The sequence below is a fragment of the Amblyraja radiata genome, chromosome 19 (genome assembly GCF_010909765.2).
Source record: "Amblyraja radiata isolate CabotCenter1 chromosome 19, sAmbRad1.1.pri, whole genome shotgun sequence".
In the NCBI taxonomy this organism is placed as follows: Eukaryota; Metazoa; Chordata; class Chondrichthyes; order Rajiformes; family Rajidae; genus Amblyraja; species Amblyraja radiata.
In genome coordinates this window covers 35,723,846-35,742,396 of record NC_045974.1, presented here as the reverse complement: position 1 = coordinate 35,742,396, position 18,551 = coordinate 35,723,846, and the positions used below count along the sequence as shown (strand labels likewise).

General features: G+C 45.8%; 1 protein-coding gene across 2 annotated transcripts in view; it reads right to left on the bottom strand.

The window, feature by feature from the left end:
• The window catches only part of tbc1d30 (TBC1 domain family member 30), an 80,522-nt gene extending 77,935 nt beyond the window's left edge, over positions 1-2,587 (bottom strand). The window contains exon 1 of one of the 2 annotated variants that reach the window (XM_033038229.1): positions 1,491-2,587. In XM_033038229.1, the coding sequence (XP_032894120.1) occupies positions 1,491-2,016 (526 nt within the window). In that variant the 5' untranslated portion in view covers positions 2,017-2,587. The remainder of the gene's footprint in view (positions 1-1,490) is intronic. The other variant, XM_033038228.1, reaches the window with a different exon arrangement.
• Positions 2,588-18,551: the final 15,964 nt, after the last annotated feature.

The following is an 18,551-nucleotide window of genomic DNA, read 5'->3' as shown; positions in this document are numbered from 1 at the left end:
TATTTGTGATGCTTGAAATGGGATAATAGTTTAAAATACAACTTCCAACTGCGATGATAGATGTTTGGTTCGCTAAGGGCTACCTCGGTTCATTGCCATGGTAACTGTTCCTAATATAGACACAACGTGCTGGAATAACTCAGCGGGACAGGCAGCATCTCTGGGTAGAAGGAATCTGTCCATTCACTCACCCTTACCCCTTCAACACGAATACCTCTTCTTCCTCCAACTATATGGTGGTGGGGGGAGGGAGGGAGGGAGGGAGGGGGTTGGGCCAATGTCGAACAACGAGGACGGCCTTGATAACAAGATTGAAGGCACAGTATATGATGCTCAATGTCGACCAGCAATATTACATTATGATAAAATCGCATTCAGTTCACAGAATAATTCTATTATTCGCGCTGGTGTACACTACCGTGTAAGAACCAGTAAAGCAAGTTGACCTCAGTGTTTAGCGTTGTCACTTTACTTTGATGGCAATACTACAGTGAATGCAAATGTTCGTGGTTACACGGTTTCTGCTTCGGTGAGGTTGGGCGACACAGGCGCTGCCCTGCACCTTTAACTTATTAATCAAACAAAAAGCAAACGCTTCAAAACACCGACGAGCGCTTTCCGCCCTCAGTCAGTGATACAGCTTGCGAAGGCTCAGTCAGTAGGCCATCAATTGCCACCGGCGCTCTTTGACCACGTTTAGAGTTTCCCAGGATTTTACAGGTTCCCAACTTCCATTACAATAAAGCAGAAAGGTCTGCGTTTACTCAGCAGGTCCAACGGCACTGAGAGTGTAGGAAGGAACTGCAGATGCTGGTTTACACTGAAGATAAACACAACATGCCGGAGTAACTCAGCGGGGCAGGATGCAGCGTTGATTGTTCCTCCACATATGCTGCCAAACCTGCTGAGTATTTCTAGCTATATTCCATTACAATAGGATGCTCTGATTTTACATCGCAAGTATAATACATTCCGCTCCTCGTGTACATGTACATTCAGGATACAGCCGTGCCACTGGGCAGCGACGCCTGTTGTTTGTATGCAGGAAGGAACTGCAGATACTGGTTTATATACACACACACAAAATGTTGAAGTAACTCAGCCGGTCCGGCAGCATCTTTGGAGAGAAGAAATAGGTGACGATTCGGGTCGAGACGCTTCTTCACACTAATATAAGAACCTTAATTATAATTGCTCTCAGTCTGAAGAAGGGTCTCGACCCGACACGTCACCATTCCTTTTCTCCAGAGATGCTGTCTGGCCCGCTGGGTTACTCCAGCACTTTGTGCATTTCCGTGTAAACCAGCATCAGCAGTTCCTTCGTATGATATCTCAATCATTTATTTTGGTGCAGGGGTGTTATACGCCGACATCGCAAAGAGCCTGAAGAAGGGTCTCGACCCGAAACGTCACCTATTCCTTCTCTCCAGAGATGCTGCCTGACTGTCCCGCTGAGTTACTCCAGCTTTTTGTGTCTATAAGCGACGTACCTTTTTGCGCCAGGTATTGCACCTGATGTTTAGTCGTGTGCTGTTCCTGAAATTCCTGCAGGAATGCGGATCCAGAATTACTCCTCCCCAGAAAAGCATCGGAGCTGGAGGCTTCCGTGGAGCTGTCGACGCTGTCAATGCTCCTGCCGCTGTACGTGTAGGAGACATAGAGTTCCGTCAGCAGATTGTCCACGATGGAAGACGTCTGTCTGCAAACTGTCCCCGCTCCTGGGTCAATGCGAGGTCCCTGTGCTTTCTCGGCGGCGGCCAGCCCGCTCGCCCAGAGTTGAGCCGGGACTAACGCTGACGAGTAGAGGATGTCCTCGCTGTCTTTGAGAAGCGAGGGCCCTCGGATTACTCCTCCCGGGCAACCCGCACTCAGCGTCCAAGCCCCGAAGCCGGGCAGCCCATCAGAGTTACTCCCAACTGAGTTCACGAAGGAGTCCCCCTCCCCTTCTGAACAGGTCCCATTGAAGATGTCGACTTCTGTGAGTTCCCTGTGCGGGACGCGACTATAAGCAGCCATTCTTCGGCGCTCTCGGCCCAATTACGGCAACTTGTCCAAGTGGTGACCAGGAGGTTCAGGTGAAACGGGAGCTAATTCCGGGTCCTCACCAATCCTTTACCGGGGAGGCAGCCTCTGAGCATTTAACATTTATCTCTCCCCGCACCTCTCCCTCGGGCTAAACGACACGCTTGCCAGCTCAGAACGAACACTTTGTTTTAGAACGACTATGTTAGATAAACTGTAAACCGGTGATACGGCCGTCGATGAAACTATGCACATCTACATTCCCCCCCACGCCACCCATGGCACAGTCCGCCAGCTATGATATTGTTGCAGGTAAATTTCACGTCGAGAAATTCACCACGAACTCACCTGGACCAGGGGAGCGCACCTGTAAAGTGCAGGTGGATATCACATCAACTCCAAAATCATTTCTCTGGACTATTGAGAGAAAAATGTTCGCATTTTTTACCCCGAAATGTATCACATCCTCTCGTTTTTAAGAATTTCTCCAGCATTTTTTGTCTACTTTCAGTTTTTCCAGCATTGCAGTTCCTTCTTAAACCTCTCTTTGTTAATAATCACTTGTAAACGATCTTCTGTGCGACACGTATATGAATATATGTTTTTAAAATATCCATTGGTAATTAATATTAATTCAAATGATATTAGATAATAATATGAAATAAATCACATAGCCTCGAGATTGCGCTGCTTAGTATTTGGAATGAATATATATATATATATATATATATATATATACATTTATTGGAAAACCAAATTAAGATTATATTTATGATGAGGAATTGCAACAAAGAGTCGGCTGTTTTTGGAGATTCATTGAAAATTTGTCAGATGTCTTACAATTTTAGTCAAGGGAATCTGTAGTTATTTCAAGTAATTGGTGGTAGCATAATCAAACCGCTGGTAATTGGTGTGAACATAATAAAAGCGCCCAGCTCATTTGACATAATCGCGTTGGGGAATGCAACATGTATCAACTCAGGGCAGTATTTTCTTCTCTGCTGTAAAACAACAAATGGGCTTTCCTTGCACTAGCTTTCCGCCCATGACTTGTAGGAAATGGACTGTCTGCCGCTTGGGGTGTGTTTCACTTAAGTACAGAGTCAGATGCTATCGCTTCCTTGTGTTGCAACTCGATGCGTTGTTTTGACTTTTTACCAGGAAATCGGATGCCATTACGTCTGTAAGTTTGGAGACAATTCCCAAAACGACTAAATACCCACGAACGCTCAAGACCTTTATAACCTCCTAAAGTTGGGCTGTTAACACTTCATTGGTGAATAAATCTTTATTTTCTGCACGGGATAAGAATGACATGTCCACCCGGGATTTGGTCCAAGGTACTCATACCCCCCTCTGGTGATTGTCCTTGACAGTGACCGGGAGAGATTGGGACGCCTTATCTCGGGGCACGAACTGACACTGGGGTTCGGGGTGCGCCAGACCAATACATGGGGGTGAAGCGGTACTACTGGACCTCCCCTTGGCTTCGTGGCGGGTGAGTCATTGCAAACCCCAACTCCACTGTCCCGCTGGAGGTATACGGAGAAATGTTACCGGGACCACGTCCGGCGCCCAGATGAAATGCGTCGCGAGACGAATCTGGACAGATGAACACAATCCAGAAGGCGTCCGATATTGGCGGTGCATATCATTACTGACCAAGATCCCATCCGTCCTGACGAGGCAGACGCGCCTTTGGGAAGAAGATCTATCTGCCTCCGCCTGGGTTTATTCGGAAACACAATCGCCTATGCTCCCACCAGGGAGCTTATACCAGGAAAAGGCATTAAACAGGATTCTCTCCCTCTCTCTCTCTCTCTTTCTCTCTCTCTCACACACACACAATGAAGGTGTTATCTAAGATGTTCAGAAACGTAATGCAAAATTGGATAAAGATGCTTTGAATCCAATATGCATTGCACATTTTTCTATCATGGATAAGAATCGGGCATTTGATTGATTCGACCCGATGTTTTTTTTATTTCAAAATAGACTTTATTCGAGAAATAAATATAAATATATACAATGCATGATCCATACAAAACTCCATCCGACATTCTCGGAGGCTATACATACATTCAATAGTTTCCCCAAATCACAATTTTACCCCACACCCTTACCACTCATGTGGCCCACTGGAGTGGAATTGTTTTGAGGGGCGTCTCCACCACACCCTGCCCCCCATGTCCAACAGCAGAAGGAACCTAGACTGTGGTCCTCCCCGACGGACATCTGCTCTGCTGGGTATCAACAACCCTCGGGCAGACCAAAGAGCGTCTTTCACCGAGTTGATGACCCTCCAGCAGCACTCGATATCAGTCTCTAAATGCGTCCCTGGGAACAGTCCGTAAATCACAGAGTCCTCTGTGACGGAGTTGTTTGGAATAAACCGTGACAGGGACCCTTGCAGACCTCTCCAGACTCTCTTTGCAAATCCACACTCTGCAAAGAGGTGGGCAACCGTCTCCTCTCCATAGCAGCCGTCCCGTGGGCAGCGTGCGCTGGTAGTGAGGTTGCGACGGTGTGGGAAGGATCTGACTGGGAGGGCTCCCCTCACCGCCTGCCAAGCCAGGTCTTGGTGCTTGTTGGTGAGTTCTGGCGATGAGGCATTTTGCCAGACAAGCTGGGCAGCCTGCTCTGGGAACCACGCCACAGGATCCATGGAGTCCTTTCCCTGCAGTGCCTGCAGGACGTTCCGTGCTGACCACTGCCCAACGGACATGTGGTCAAAGGTGTTGGGTAGCGGGAGCGTCGGCCACGGCGGGAGCGTCGGCCGCGGCGGGAGTGACAGCAGTGGGAGCCTCGGATCAGCCTGTAGCGCACAGGCCTGGGAAGACCGGGTTGGAGTCGAGACCCTCACGGGCTGGGCCGGACCAGACCGCGGTGAGCTGGAGTAGGGTCGGAGCCGAGCAGAGGCCGAGCTTTGTGTGGGTTGGACCGGGACGTGGGCGGACGTGGACCTGAGGACCCCGAATGAGCGTCCCGAGCGAGGCGAGTGCTGGGTGCTGGACATGCCTCTGCGGAGCTCCGCATTTTAAACCAAATTTTGTTGATTTTTGTTCATTTTAATAGCAAAGTGGACTCTTTAACAAGTGAAAACGTGAATATTGTTATTTTTGTTAGATAGATCCGGCGAGCGGGCCTGAACATCGGGCCGCCCGTAGCGGCGGTTACGGAGGGCGCGACCACGGGTGAACAACAGAGGACAACAGAGGAGGAGGACTGAACTTTGGTGCCTTCCCTCACAGTGAGAAACTTTGATACCGCTGTGTGGGGATGTTTGTTAAAGACTATCGTGTTCTGTGTTCTTTATTTTATTCGTATGGCTGTATGGTGACCACAAATTTCACTGCACCAATTGGTACATGTGACAATGTCTCTTGTCTCTTGAGATCCACAATGTTTTGGTGTAAACCAGCATCTGCAGCTCCTTCCTCAACGTTGATCAAAATTTACATACATCTGCATCCAGATTGAACTGAGAATGAGCTTTGCAGGCAGAAGGCAGCGTCTTCTGTTGTATAGAAAAAGGCCAGGCTAATCCCTCCTCCTGTTCATTGTCTCACGACTAGATGAAGACAATGTGCATCTTACCTGGATAAGTGTGGATATGCAGCAAGAACTGGAAGGAACTATTTGTGAATATATAAATGGAAGGGTGGGCCTCTGTGTGGGGAGCTGGCCATCAGGTACAATGTTCCAGATGACGGTGTGCCGGGTACAAGCTGGCTCGTGTCTAGTGCCTGTGACATGGCAATCATCGAATCATCCTCCATCTTATTTGGAAATTGAAAGTACAGTCTGTCTGTGAGGGCCAAATACACAAACCTCTAGAGTAACAGGTCTAACGCAAGGCAACATCAGCTCACCCTGGTGATGACCTTTATGGGTTGTACAAAGTTCCTTGGAAGAAAAAAACATCAAAGTAATAGCATACACAGATTGAATCTGTTATTCAATCCCGTGTTCAAATGTTAACTCACTGAGTCATGTGTGTTAGTCATTACTTACATAAGAAGCAGTGAGCTTAGATCCTAACATACTAACACTGGCAACATAATTATAGCTCAGATCAGGGGAGCATGCGGAGAATGTCTCATAGATCCTCCAGCAATGCATAGTTTTTACATTACAATGGTCACCTGTGGATTTCACATTTTTACATTGATTCACCAGTTATCCACTTTTTTTTTAGATTTTGAGCCTTGTTTCATCCCTGTGGGAGGTGCCTCTTATCTGCCTGACGACTGGACGGGTCCTCCTTCACCTAATTTGTCCCATTAGTTCGATAAATCCCTGTTATAAATTATGACCCAAGTACTTCCTGTAGTGACTCTGCTTACTTATGAGCTTATCTTGGCTCCAGCTATCTAAACAATGCCCTGAACTAATTACTGTCTCTTCACACATGACCATTAAATTATCCGTGTTCCCATCACCCTTCCCCAATATGCAAGTCTCCCAGCTTGACCATATTGTAATCTTTCATTATTTGCTTATAATTTCCAGAAATTCCTTCTTCAGTTTCTGTACATTTTCATTGAATGTGGCTTATTTAACCTAAGCACCAATCTCTGCAGGAACATTGCCGTCGAACTTAATAAAAGCAATTTCATTTAATATTGGATAAAGTCTACAGCTTACCATTTCTCCATGCTCCGTTCATTTGCTCTGTGTTAAAATGAGGCACTCTGAATTTTCTCTATGTACATTTATGGGGAAAGTTCCAGGAACAATAATCAGGACAGAATATATGGTGGCATAACAGTAGAGCTACTGCCTTACAGCGCCAGAGACCCGGGTTCGACCCTGGCTACAGGTGCTGTCTGTACACTTTCCACGTTTTCCCTGTGACATCTGCATCGGATTTCTCCGGGTGATCCGGTTTCCTCACACACTCCAAAGACATACAGGTTTGTGGGTTAATTGGCTCGGGGTAAATGTAAAAACTGTCCCTAGTGTGTGACTCGGTGGGCCGAGGGGCCTGTTTTCGCGCTGTATCTCTAAACTAAACTAAAATAAATTTGCAGTCATTTGGACGAATACAAGTTAATTAGACAAAGACAGCATAGATTTATTAAATTGGGTCCAGCTAACTTGATAGAACTGTTTGATCAGATCCATGATGTAGGAAATAAAGACTTACAACAAAAAGGCTTTTGATATTGCCACATAATTGGCTTACCATCAAGAATGAAGGCATTGGAACAAAAGGGCTGGTCGCATAAAGACGGAGAAGTGGCTCAGTAACAGGAAATAAAGAGTGCATTGTTCAACATAGAACAGTACAGCACAGGAGCAGGCCCACTGGCCCACAATGTCTATGTTCATCATGATGCTAAACTTAAACTGCATGGCCCTTTGCATATGATCTATCCCTCTCCATCCCCCACCTGTCGTACGTTTCTCTAAACACCTCACAAACATTGCTATCAAATCTGCTTCCATCACTTCAACTGGCAGCCTGTTCAGGCACCTACAAGTCTCCATGATGGAGCCCAACCCAGGCGATTATTTGCGTGCTGGCCACAGAAGTGGTGGATGTTTATGTTAACTTTTATGTGGTTGTGTGTCTTGTTGCTTTTCACTTGGTATGGTTGTATGGTAACTCAAATTTCACTGTACCTTAACTGGTACATGTGACAATAAACTAAACTAAACTGAACTGATGTGAATTTCCTTCACATTTCCTCCCTCCCGCCCAAAAGCTATGCCCTCTAGTACTTGATATTTCCACCTTGGCATAAAGATAAGGAGTGGTTAAGGTCACAAGGGACAGGAGTAGAATTAGACCATTCGGCCCATCAAGTACTCCACCATTCAATCATGGCTAATCTATCTCTCCCTCCTAACCCCATTCACCTGCCCATAACCTCTGACACCTGTACTAATGATGAATCTATATATCTCTGCCTTAAAAATATGCACTGACGGCCTCTACAGCCTTCTGTGGGTAAAAGGTTTTGTTTCCATACTGAAAGAAAGCTATGTTGCTTAGGATTTGGTACGGGGACCATTAGTTTTCAAAATATATATTGATGACTCGGACTATGTTGGGACATCCAATTTCCACATCTGCAGATAACACATGGCTTGTAGGCATACGAGGGAAGACAATTGTAGACTCCAAGGAGATAATGACAGGCAGGCTGAATGGCAAATTAATTTTAATGCTTCTTCTTCTTTCGTGTGGCATGCACAGCCTAATGTCATTGGACAACTTGTTCTATTTGATCTTCCGTTTGTGCATGTCGATTAGACTGCATTAGTCGAAACAGGGCGGACCACGTGAAGGTTGCAATCTTCCACCCCGATTTTAATGCTGAGAAATGTTAAAGGTTACATTTTGATGGGAAAAGTGAGAAGCAGCAACGTAGTTTTGATGGCACAATTCGAGAAGAGATTTGTATGCATATTTTGTTGAAAGTGGCAGGGTAGATTGAGCACGTGGATCCTGGATTACAGATTGTGGTCATGCATAATTCTGAGGATGCTAATAATCCATATCACCTCATGATGCCCAATTTTGATCTGCTAGATCTGTTCTAAGCTTATCCTGCTTGGCATGATTTTGTTGCCTCATAACTTGGCATGAAGATGGGACTTGGTTTCCACAAGGATTATGTGGTGGTCAACTCTACCAATGCTACGATGGACAGATGTAATTTCCCCAGATCAAATGGTGAGCACATGTTTTGGTATTTATAATCTCTCCTTTTAGTTCATTCAGTACCTGCTGTACCTTCAGTACCCAATCTTCCAGCTATGTCCATCAGTGTGTTGCTAACATAACATTCTTGGCAATGGACATTAGAGCACCTGATCAAAAATACATTCTGAAGAAGGGTCTCGACTCAAAACATCACATATTCCTTTTCTCCAGAGATGCTGTCTGACCCGCTGAGTTACTCCAGCAATATGAGTCTACCTTCTAATATATTCAGTAATCTTCTTATTCTCAGTGCTCCTTCTAAGTACTGTTCAACTTAGAGGAGGATTCATTCATGAAACTGAAGAAGGACATAACCATGTCTACCTGATTCCATGAGACTACTTGATTAGTAAAGGTGTTTGAATCTACGACCGCCGGCCTGCGGCCTACACCAACCTGAAACAGCGATCTCCGATGGGGAAGAGCTGATTCTGGACTTACCTGGACTTTTTACCTTGTCCTTTTACCATCTGGACGCCCACAGCGAAGGCTGCGGAGGGTTGAGGTCCCGACCATGGGGGAAAATGGAGGAGGACTGGCCAATTTTTGTGCCTTCCACCACAGTGATGAATGTGTGGTGGATGTTTGTGTTAAATATTTAGTGTGTTTGTGTGTTCTTTATCATTGTACCGCTGCTGGCAAATTCATTTCACTTGCACTTTATGTGCAATGTGACGAATAAAATAATATTGTATTGTATTGAATGGTGGAGTAGACTTGATGGGCCAAATGGCCTAATTCTACCCCTATTCCTTATGACCTCATGACTCTGAAGTCAAAGTCAAGGGCTCCCATGATAACCTCCTCCTTCTCTTATACCATTCTGTCATATACTCTAGCGTGCTGGGCCAATACTTTCCAGTTGAACAGAACTATATTGGGCTCTGTGATGGAGGCAAGTATCTGCCGTACAACCTATAAGATACGCTTTTGTGAGTCAGGCTGTGAGTTTATTGTCATGTGTCCCTGATAGGACAATGAAATACTTGCTTTGCTTCAGCATGCAGAACATAGTAGGCATTTACTACAAAACAGATCAGTGTGTCCATATACCATTCACGACCACATGGGGGCACTGTCCCTCGGCATCAGAATACATACGGTACTATAAGATAGAACTTTATTCATCAGTCTGACGAAGGGTCTCGACCCGAAACGTTGCCTATTTCGTTCGTTCCATAGATGCTGCCTCACCCGCTGAGTTTCCCCAGCATTTTTGGCCTACCTTCGATTTTCCAGCATCTGCAGTTCCTTCTTAAACATAAGAAACTTTATTCATCCCTGGATGAAAATTGGTCTGCCAATAGTCACAACACACAAGATACATGAAAACTTGAAATTAAAATTAAATTAAAAGTGAAAACAAAAAGAAAAAGACAAGCGCCTGTTGGCTGGCTGCAGTGTGCACAGTGCACAGCGCCTGAACCAGAACTCACGGCGGTTCCCCCCCCATTCCGGGTCCCCATCGTCTTCCCTTCACGCTCATCGACCGCTGATCCCAAGTCGATCGCTTGGTCCCACCGCCACCGAGGCTCCCCCTGCCGTCGAGACCCCAAAGGAGAGCTGGTCAAAGGAGGAGGCATGGCAATCTCAGGCTTCACCATTGCCTCAATAGGAGATGCTGATGGCATAGGTTTCTTCCAGGCAGCTCAGCTTTGGGCTTGAAAAGGCAACACTGGCGGTCTCTGGATTATCCTGGTGGCCAGTCTTTGCCTCTGTGTGTGTGTGTGTGTGTGTGGGTACAATCCCCTGTTATATGTGGGCAGGAGGAGGTTCTGGCATTCCCTAACCACTCAGTCTTAGCCTCAGGTAGAGGTGTGGGCTGGCTGCCTAGGGCCTCTTACCCCACAGTCCAGTCTCAGATCTGTCCCAGTGGACCAGTCTTCCTCAAACCTGCAACAGGAGAACACAACTGGGAGGAAGGCCCCCATTCTTGTCTCCCTCCATTTTCTCCATCTCTCGCTCGAATGCTTGCCGTTTGTAGGTAGACAAGGATTAAGTAACCAACCAATAACAGGTAATCGGACCAGTTATCACCAGTGATGCTGGGGATTGGCCTCTCCTGGCCTGTCTGCCAGCTAATGGAATCAGAGCAGCATCCAAGAGAGAGGGCGCTGTCACACTGGAGGTTAAATCTCAACCGCAGCGCCTATGTCCAACTTAAAAAAACAAGGGTCTTTTGTGATGTTTTAGCTGCAAAACTAGCACATTTGAAACAATAAAGGGCATCTTACAGCAGAAGAGGGACAAATCCGTGAAGCCATTGATGTTTTCAAATGCTGTGAATGATCAGGGGTTGCAAGAAGCAAGTTGTATTCAATTAAGGAATATTTGTAGGAGACATACATATAATGGAAGCTGCAATGTAATATTGTGTTTCTATCCATTTGGTGGCTAGAGTGTGTCTCCTCTGAACAGCACATTAAGTGGTTTTATGGACATTGAAACTCCCATTAACTGTAATCCATGTCATTATTATGTTGCTAAGCCATTTGCATCCAACTTGCCTTTTTCACTTGGGTGTCAAGGGCTGATCTCCTCTGATCAAATTCTCAGGCTGGACTTTGGCAAAAGCCCCGCTGTACACCATGGTGACTAATAATGTGCCACCACATGAGTAAGATGTCCTCGAGTCAAATGGAGAAAGTCAAGGTTTACCCAAGTTGACGTTTGACAAACAGTTTGGGAATAAGGAAGGCAATATGGTGTTGCTGGAGGTTGCAACAAAATAGAGCCACAGGCCAGCAGTAAATAAGCATAAACTGATTCAGCATTTACAGGTTGCGGCACAAAGGGTGGGATTCAAGACAGAACCATGGAGTCCTGTGCAGGGATCCACCCAGAGTTGGGATAAATCCACAAAGCACATTTCATAGCTGCACTGGGACAGCAAATATGAAACTATGGAAAGTTGCCCAATGTCAGAGAGGAGAGAAGCAGAATGAAATTACAGTGGTCAGTGAGTATTAGAAAGAAGTTGGGTTCAGTTAAGGAATGATGCAAAAGAGGTGAATTTTACAGAAGCTTCTATATGAAACTGTGCCCGGATTCCAGTCTGTGTTTGAAGGAGAGGTCAACTTGAAATTAGCTGATAGGATCAGGATTTGAAGAAATCCAAATAGAAAATGCTATTAATATTTAACATCCTCGGTGAAGTGCAAATTAAATAAATATTTAAGATCTTAAAAGCACATCTCAAATTTCCAGAACTTGTTTGCACAACTACCTCTGATGGTCATCATCTAGTATATTCTGAATCCTTTAGGATTGATTAAAAAAAACAATAGACATCATAACCTTTTAATAAATAATTATTTTCACAAAAATCAGTCTAGACTCTTCATGAACAGAAATGTTAAAATATGTATTTATTAAAAGGTTATGGATGTCCTGAAATCACTCTGGAACTTTCACTGGCTGATACCATATCGGTGTATACAGGACTGGTGCTGATATCTAATGTAAACCAAGGATCATGATTACATAAGAATGAATGCAAAGTAGCCTTTGGTTGAGGGCCCAGCAGTTCAAGAGTAGTTCAGTTCAGTTCGAGCTAAAATGGTGGTGTTGAACTCAGGAACTGCTGCAATCTTTGTATAGTCATGTGCGTTGACTTTTATTTTCATTTCCTCTAATAAATCAGCACATTATAAACAAACATCCAGCAGTCATTCCCCAGTATGGTCAACAAATCTCCAGCATCACATCTGACGGTGAAGCCAGAACAAAATAAAGGCCGCTTCCTCAGGTAGAATGAAAGGTATAATTACAGATGAAGGTCCTCCCTGACTTATGTAATGGGCAGCCGACGTAAACTCGCACTTACGCAGCAATTCTTTAAGTCCACAGCTTTCTTTCCAAGTTGCGCATCTCAGTAGTAACGAAAGCAGTGCGTTACTGGTTATGCGGCCCTTTCTGTAAGCCAGTCAATTGTGCTGGTGGATCCTCCCTCGTGGTCTCTGCATCGAATAGTAAATCTATACGTGCGCAGTACTACATTATGCAGGGACCGCAGGACGTTACCCTGACGGAAAGTCGGGAACGTTTACATGATAGCAATCACATTCAGAACTCAGCGGCTACTTTAATCATGGATGCCTGTTGAAATTAACAAGAACTCTCTTCTATTGACACTTGTACAATGATACTCTATTAAAATATGTAACATCACACCTTCTGTACTTTTCGTTTGCAGTAACAACAAAAAAGGCTGCTAAAGGAGATTAGAGCCCATGGTATGAGGGATGATACTAGCATGGATAGAAGGGAATAAAGGGGGCTTTTTCTGGTTAGCTACCGTGATTAGTGGTGTTCCGCAGGGGTCGGTGCTGGGGCCGCTACTCTTCACGTTCTATATCAATGATTTGGATGAGGGGGATTGAAGGTTTTGTGCCCAAGGTTTTTGCATGATACAGAAATAGGTTGAGGGGCAGGTAGTGTCGAGAATGCAGGACTTTGCAGAAGGACCTGGACAGGCTGGGAGAGAGGGCAAAGAAGTGGCAGATGGAATACAGTGTAGCAAGTCATGCATTTTGGTAGTTGGAATAAAGGCATGTACTATTTTCTAAATGGGCAGAGGATTCAGAAATCGGAGGTGCAAAGACTGTGTGCAGGATTCACAAAAAGTTAATTGGCAAGTTGAATCGGTTGTAAGGAAGACAAATGCAATATTAGCATTTATTTTGAGAAGACTAGAACATAAAAACTGGGATATAATGCTGTGGCTTTATAAGGCACTGGTCAGACTGTATTGGGAGTATTGTGAACAGTTTTGGGCCCCATATCTGAGGAAGGATGTGTTGGCATAGGAGATGAGGTTTATGAGAATGATCCCAGGGATGACTGGGTTAATGTATGATGAACATTTGATGGCACCGGGCTTGTACTCGCTGGAGTTTAGAAAGATGAGCACTACGATCAAACGATCGCACTATAGCAGAATGATCAGTCATACTTCAGTCTGTATATTGTATATACAGTATAGAAGTATAGTATTTATTTTTTTCATGCGTCAGAACAAGCATGAAGAAAGCTCAAAATAAATTTGTATTTGATTCATTTATGCTCTAACTATAACCTAAGTTGCTCTGCAGGTCGAAGTTCATGTGCACTGCTGTTGTTAACTCTGCCTTCATCTGTGTAATTATTATTTAAAACAAATATTTCACCTTCATTTTGTATTGCCCACAATTTAGTAAAAGTTATGAATAACATTCTTAGGTAGAGAGGCAACTGTGTGTACTGTGGTCACCATTTCAATCCTTCCACTTTACACAGCCCCCAAAGGTAATTTGAATGGTTTTGACCTTGTTCGATTCCACGCCTGACTTTTTGTTAACACCAATACCAAGAGCACATATTTCTGTATTGACCTTCAACCCTGCACCTCATCACATTGGAATGGTCTGCAGTACACTACTGTTGAGTGGCCACACGGTGGCGCAGCTGATAGAGCTGCTGCCTCACAGCGTCAGAGACCTGGTTCGATCCTGGCTTCGGTTCCATGTCTGCAGGGACGGAAATCCTGGGAGGGGGGTGGGGGACATGGGGGGACACGATCCCCCCCATGTTTTGTAATTCGGACTTTATCAGCCGCTTTCTAAGGGCTGAATCGGCCCGTTCGCGGGGCCTTTCAGCGCCCGGCGCGGCTTAAAATCAAACAGCTGCATCGAGGCTCTCGATGTTAAAGCCCCCGCCGGCCGATGAAAGACCCCGTGGACGGGCCGATTCAAGACCCACGATTTGGGACGGACGAAGCTGCTGTTGCTGGAGTTCCGAGTCGGTCAGCTCCCGACGTTACCGTCCACCGGGCCCACGGCCGAAGCCTCGCGTGTGTGTGCATGCGCGCAGCCGGCAAGAAATTGTGTCCCCCGCATGTTTTGACAGCGATTTCCGTGCCTGCATGTCTGTGTCTGTGTAGAGTCTGCATTTTTCCCTGTGAGCAAGTGGCTTTCCTCCAGAAGCTCTGGTAAAGGGCCTGTCCCACCAGCATGCGATTGCATGCGTCTAGCACGACCAAACGTGGTCGCTTGAGGCGTACGGCCGCGCGGGGCTGGTCCCACTTCGAACCACGGAGGCGTATGGAGTTGTGCGGGGCTGGTCCCGACATCATACTCACCAATCAGTTGGGCAGGAGGCGGGCCGACAGAATTTGGACGTCGCACGGCCTCGGGCGGTGATGTCATCGCGCAACGCCACACGCTAGGCGTACGCCGTCAAGACACTGCGTACGACGTCAAGACGCTGCGTACGACGTCAAGACGCTGCGTACGTCGTAAAGACGCTGCGTACACCCTCAATGCGCCTGCAGGCCGACAGGCCGTTGGCGCGCGGAATTTTCGGACAGTGAAGGATTTTCGGACAGTGAAGGATGTTGGGACCTGCCCCGCACAACTCCATACGCCTCTGCGGTTCAAAGTGAGACCGGCCACGCGCGGCCATATGCCTCAAGCGACCACGTTTGGTTGCGCTAGACGCATGCAATCGCATGCTGGTGGGACAGGCCCACATCGCAGATATGCGGGTTTGTAGGTTAATTGGCCTATCTACACTGCCCTCTTGTGGAAGGAGTGGATGCAAAAATGAGATAACATACAACTAGTGTACAAGTGTTTAAGAAGGAACTGCAGATGCTGGAATATCGAAGGTAGACAAAAGTGCTGGAGAAAGTCAGCGGATGCAGCAGCATCTTTGGAGCGAAGGAAATAGGCAACGTTGGAAATACCTACAACTAGTATATGATATGTTAGAACTTTATTTATCCCAGGAGGGAAATTGATCTGCCAACAGTCATAAAACACAAAATACATGAAACATGAAATTAAAGTGATAAATGGAAAGGATTGGGGAAGTACAAAGATTGGAGAGGTGGGGCGTGGAGGTTAGTGGATGGAAGTCAGTCTATCCTACGACAGAAGAGGGAGGAGTTGTATAGTTTGATATCCACAGGGAGGAAGGATCTCCTGTGGCATTCTGTACTGCATTTTGGTGGAACCAGTCTGCCGCTCAGGTATTCCTCATGTTGACCAGTGTGTCATGGAGGGGGCGAGTTCTGCAGTTTGAGGCGCATCCTCCCCTCCAAGACCACCTCCCATGAATCCAACTCCGCCCCCTGGAGGGAGCCCGCTTTCTTGATGAGTTTGTTAATCCTGTTGGCGTCTGCAGCCTTCGCCCCCAAAATTTATCAATGAGAATTATAGGAAAAACCAGCAAGGACATTTTGAGAAATTGTTTTAACATTCTACAATTATTTTAAAACAGTCTTCTGTTGATATCTCAAATATTTAGTTATTACGTCTTTTGCATTTTAGATTTTCTGAACATCCAAGGCATTCAGAAAAGAATTAAACCCAAAAAGCAGTAGCAGCTGGCAAAGTTGGGTGATGGGATTCGCTACCTGTCACAGTTGTTTGGGCCATTTTCAGAGGAAGAATTTCTAAATTGCTTCTTCCTATATTGACTGTACTCTGACAGGGGGTTAGCATGCATTATCTACTCAATCCAATTTGCACAGGAAATCTTTTTGTAAAAATTCTGATACATTGTGCGAATTTACTGACCGGCTGAGTTACTCAAGCACTTTGTGTCTTTATGGCTTAACATAAATTACACTTTCAAGGCTTTGCAACACCGTTCAAAGATGTACAATTCACATCTGGTATAATTATTTTTCATTTGTTAGTCTATTTATTGTCACGTGTACTGAGGTACAGTGAAAAGCTTTATGTAGCAGGCTATTCAGTCAGCAAAACAGCTAATCATGATTACAATCTAGTCATCCACCTTGTACAGATAAAGCATAAGGGGAATAATGTTTAGTATAAGATAAAGTCCAGTAAAGTCCCATTGGAAATGGTCCGTTGGTCTCCAGTGAGGTAGATGGTAGCTCAGGACCGCTCTCTAGTTGTTGATAGGATGGTTCAGTTGCCTGTTAACAGCTGGGAAGAAACTATCCCTGAATATGCCAGTATGTGTTTTCGCACTTCTGTACCTCTAGCCTGATGGGAGAGGGAAGAAGAGGGAGTAACTGGGGTGAGACTCATCCTTGAGTATGCTGATGGCCTTGCCAAGGCAGAGTGAAGTGTAGATGGAGTCACTGGAAGGGAAGTTGGTTTGCGTGATGTTCTGGGCTGGGTCCACAATTATCTGCAATTTCTTGCAGTCGTGGCTGGAGCTGTTCCCGAACTATGCTGTGAAGCATCACGATAGAATGCTTTCCACGGCACATCTGTAGAAGTTGTTGGGAGTTGTTGGGGACATGCCAACTAAGGAAGTAGAGGCATTGGTGTGCTTTCTTGGCCATTGCTTCTATATGGCTATTCCAGGACAAGTTGCTGGTGATACAGTATTTACAACTAGGAACTTGAAGCTTTCAACCACCTCTACTTCAACGGGATCTGTGTACAGCTTTGCTTTCTGGCGTCAATTGCTATCTCCTTGGACGCTGACATTGAGAGAAAGGGTGTTGTTTTGACACCAGGTTATGAGGTTCTCAATCTCATTCCTGTACTCCATCTCGTCATTATTTGATATCCAGCCCACTACGATGGTAACATCCACCAATTTGTTAATTACGTAAGTTCGATTTGTACTTGGCTCACAGTTGTGGGTGTATGATGGCTAAAGAAGGGGGCTGAGAATGCATCCTTGTGTTGCACCAGTGTTGAGGATCAACGTAGAGGATGATTTGTCCCCTTTCCACACTGATTATGGTCAGTTGGTCAGGAAGCTGAGGATCCAGTTGCAGAGATGAGTGCTGTCTCCATGAATTTGGTGATGAGCTTGGGTGGGATAATGGTATTCACAATCATAATCATACTCTACCTTTATTGTGTTAGTGGCGGCGCCTAACGGCAGCGGCTCGACTACAGTCGTCTGTCTTTTTTTATTTTTGTCTTGTTAAATGTATGTCTTGAGTTAGTTTTTATTTATTTTTTTTAGCTGTGTATATGTGGGGGGGGGGGGGGGGCTGTGGGGGAAACCGTTTAAATCTCTTCCCTGTGCGGGGACCCGACTATTCCCTGTCGGGTCTCGGATGTCGTTGGGCCTAACATCGTGGAGCCGGTGGCGACCTCCGGCCAGGACTAACCTGGGGGCTCCAGTTGCAGAGCCTGCGGAACTGACATCGCTGCAGAGCTGGCCAACTTCGGAGCGGGAAGAGCTGTGGTGGCGTGCGGCTGCGACCCGACTTTTGGTGTTCGGAGGCACCGGCCGCAGACCCGCTGGACGGGAACATCGGGAGCTCCAAGTCCCTGGTGGGAGACCGCTTTTCCGAGCTCCACAACGGCGACTTCTCCCGCTGGAATCGCGGGTTTAAGGACATGGAGCTGGGGCCTAACATCGCCCGGCGTGGCTTAAACGGCCTCAGGACTTACCATCGCCCGCCGGGGGCTTTAACATCGGAGCCCCAGTTCGCCTCGACACTGCAGTTGGACTGCTGGACCACGGGAGAAGGAACAAAGGGAAGAGATAAAGACTTTGCCTTCCATCACAGTGAGGAGATGTTGGAGACTCACTGTGATGGATGTTTATGTAAACTGTGTTAAGTGTGGGTCTTGGATTGTTTTGTAATGTAAAAAAAACTGTAGAAATTATATTTCGTTCAAACCTAGGTTTGAATGACAATAAATTGCATTCTATTCTATTCTTGACTTGACTAAACTTGACTTGACTTGACTTCTATGCATTCTATTCTATTCTATTAGCGAAGTATGTTTTGCAACATATGAGGAATTTCATTTGCCAAGTCAATCATACAAATCAAAAGCAACGGAACACACAAAACACATTTTGACATAAACATCCACCACACCTT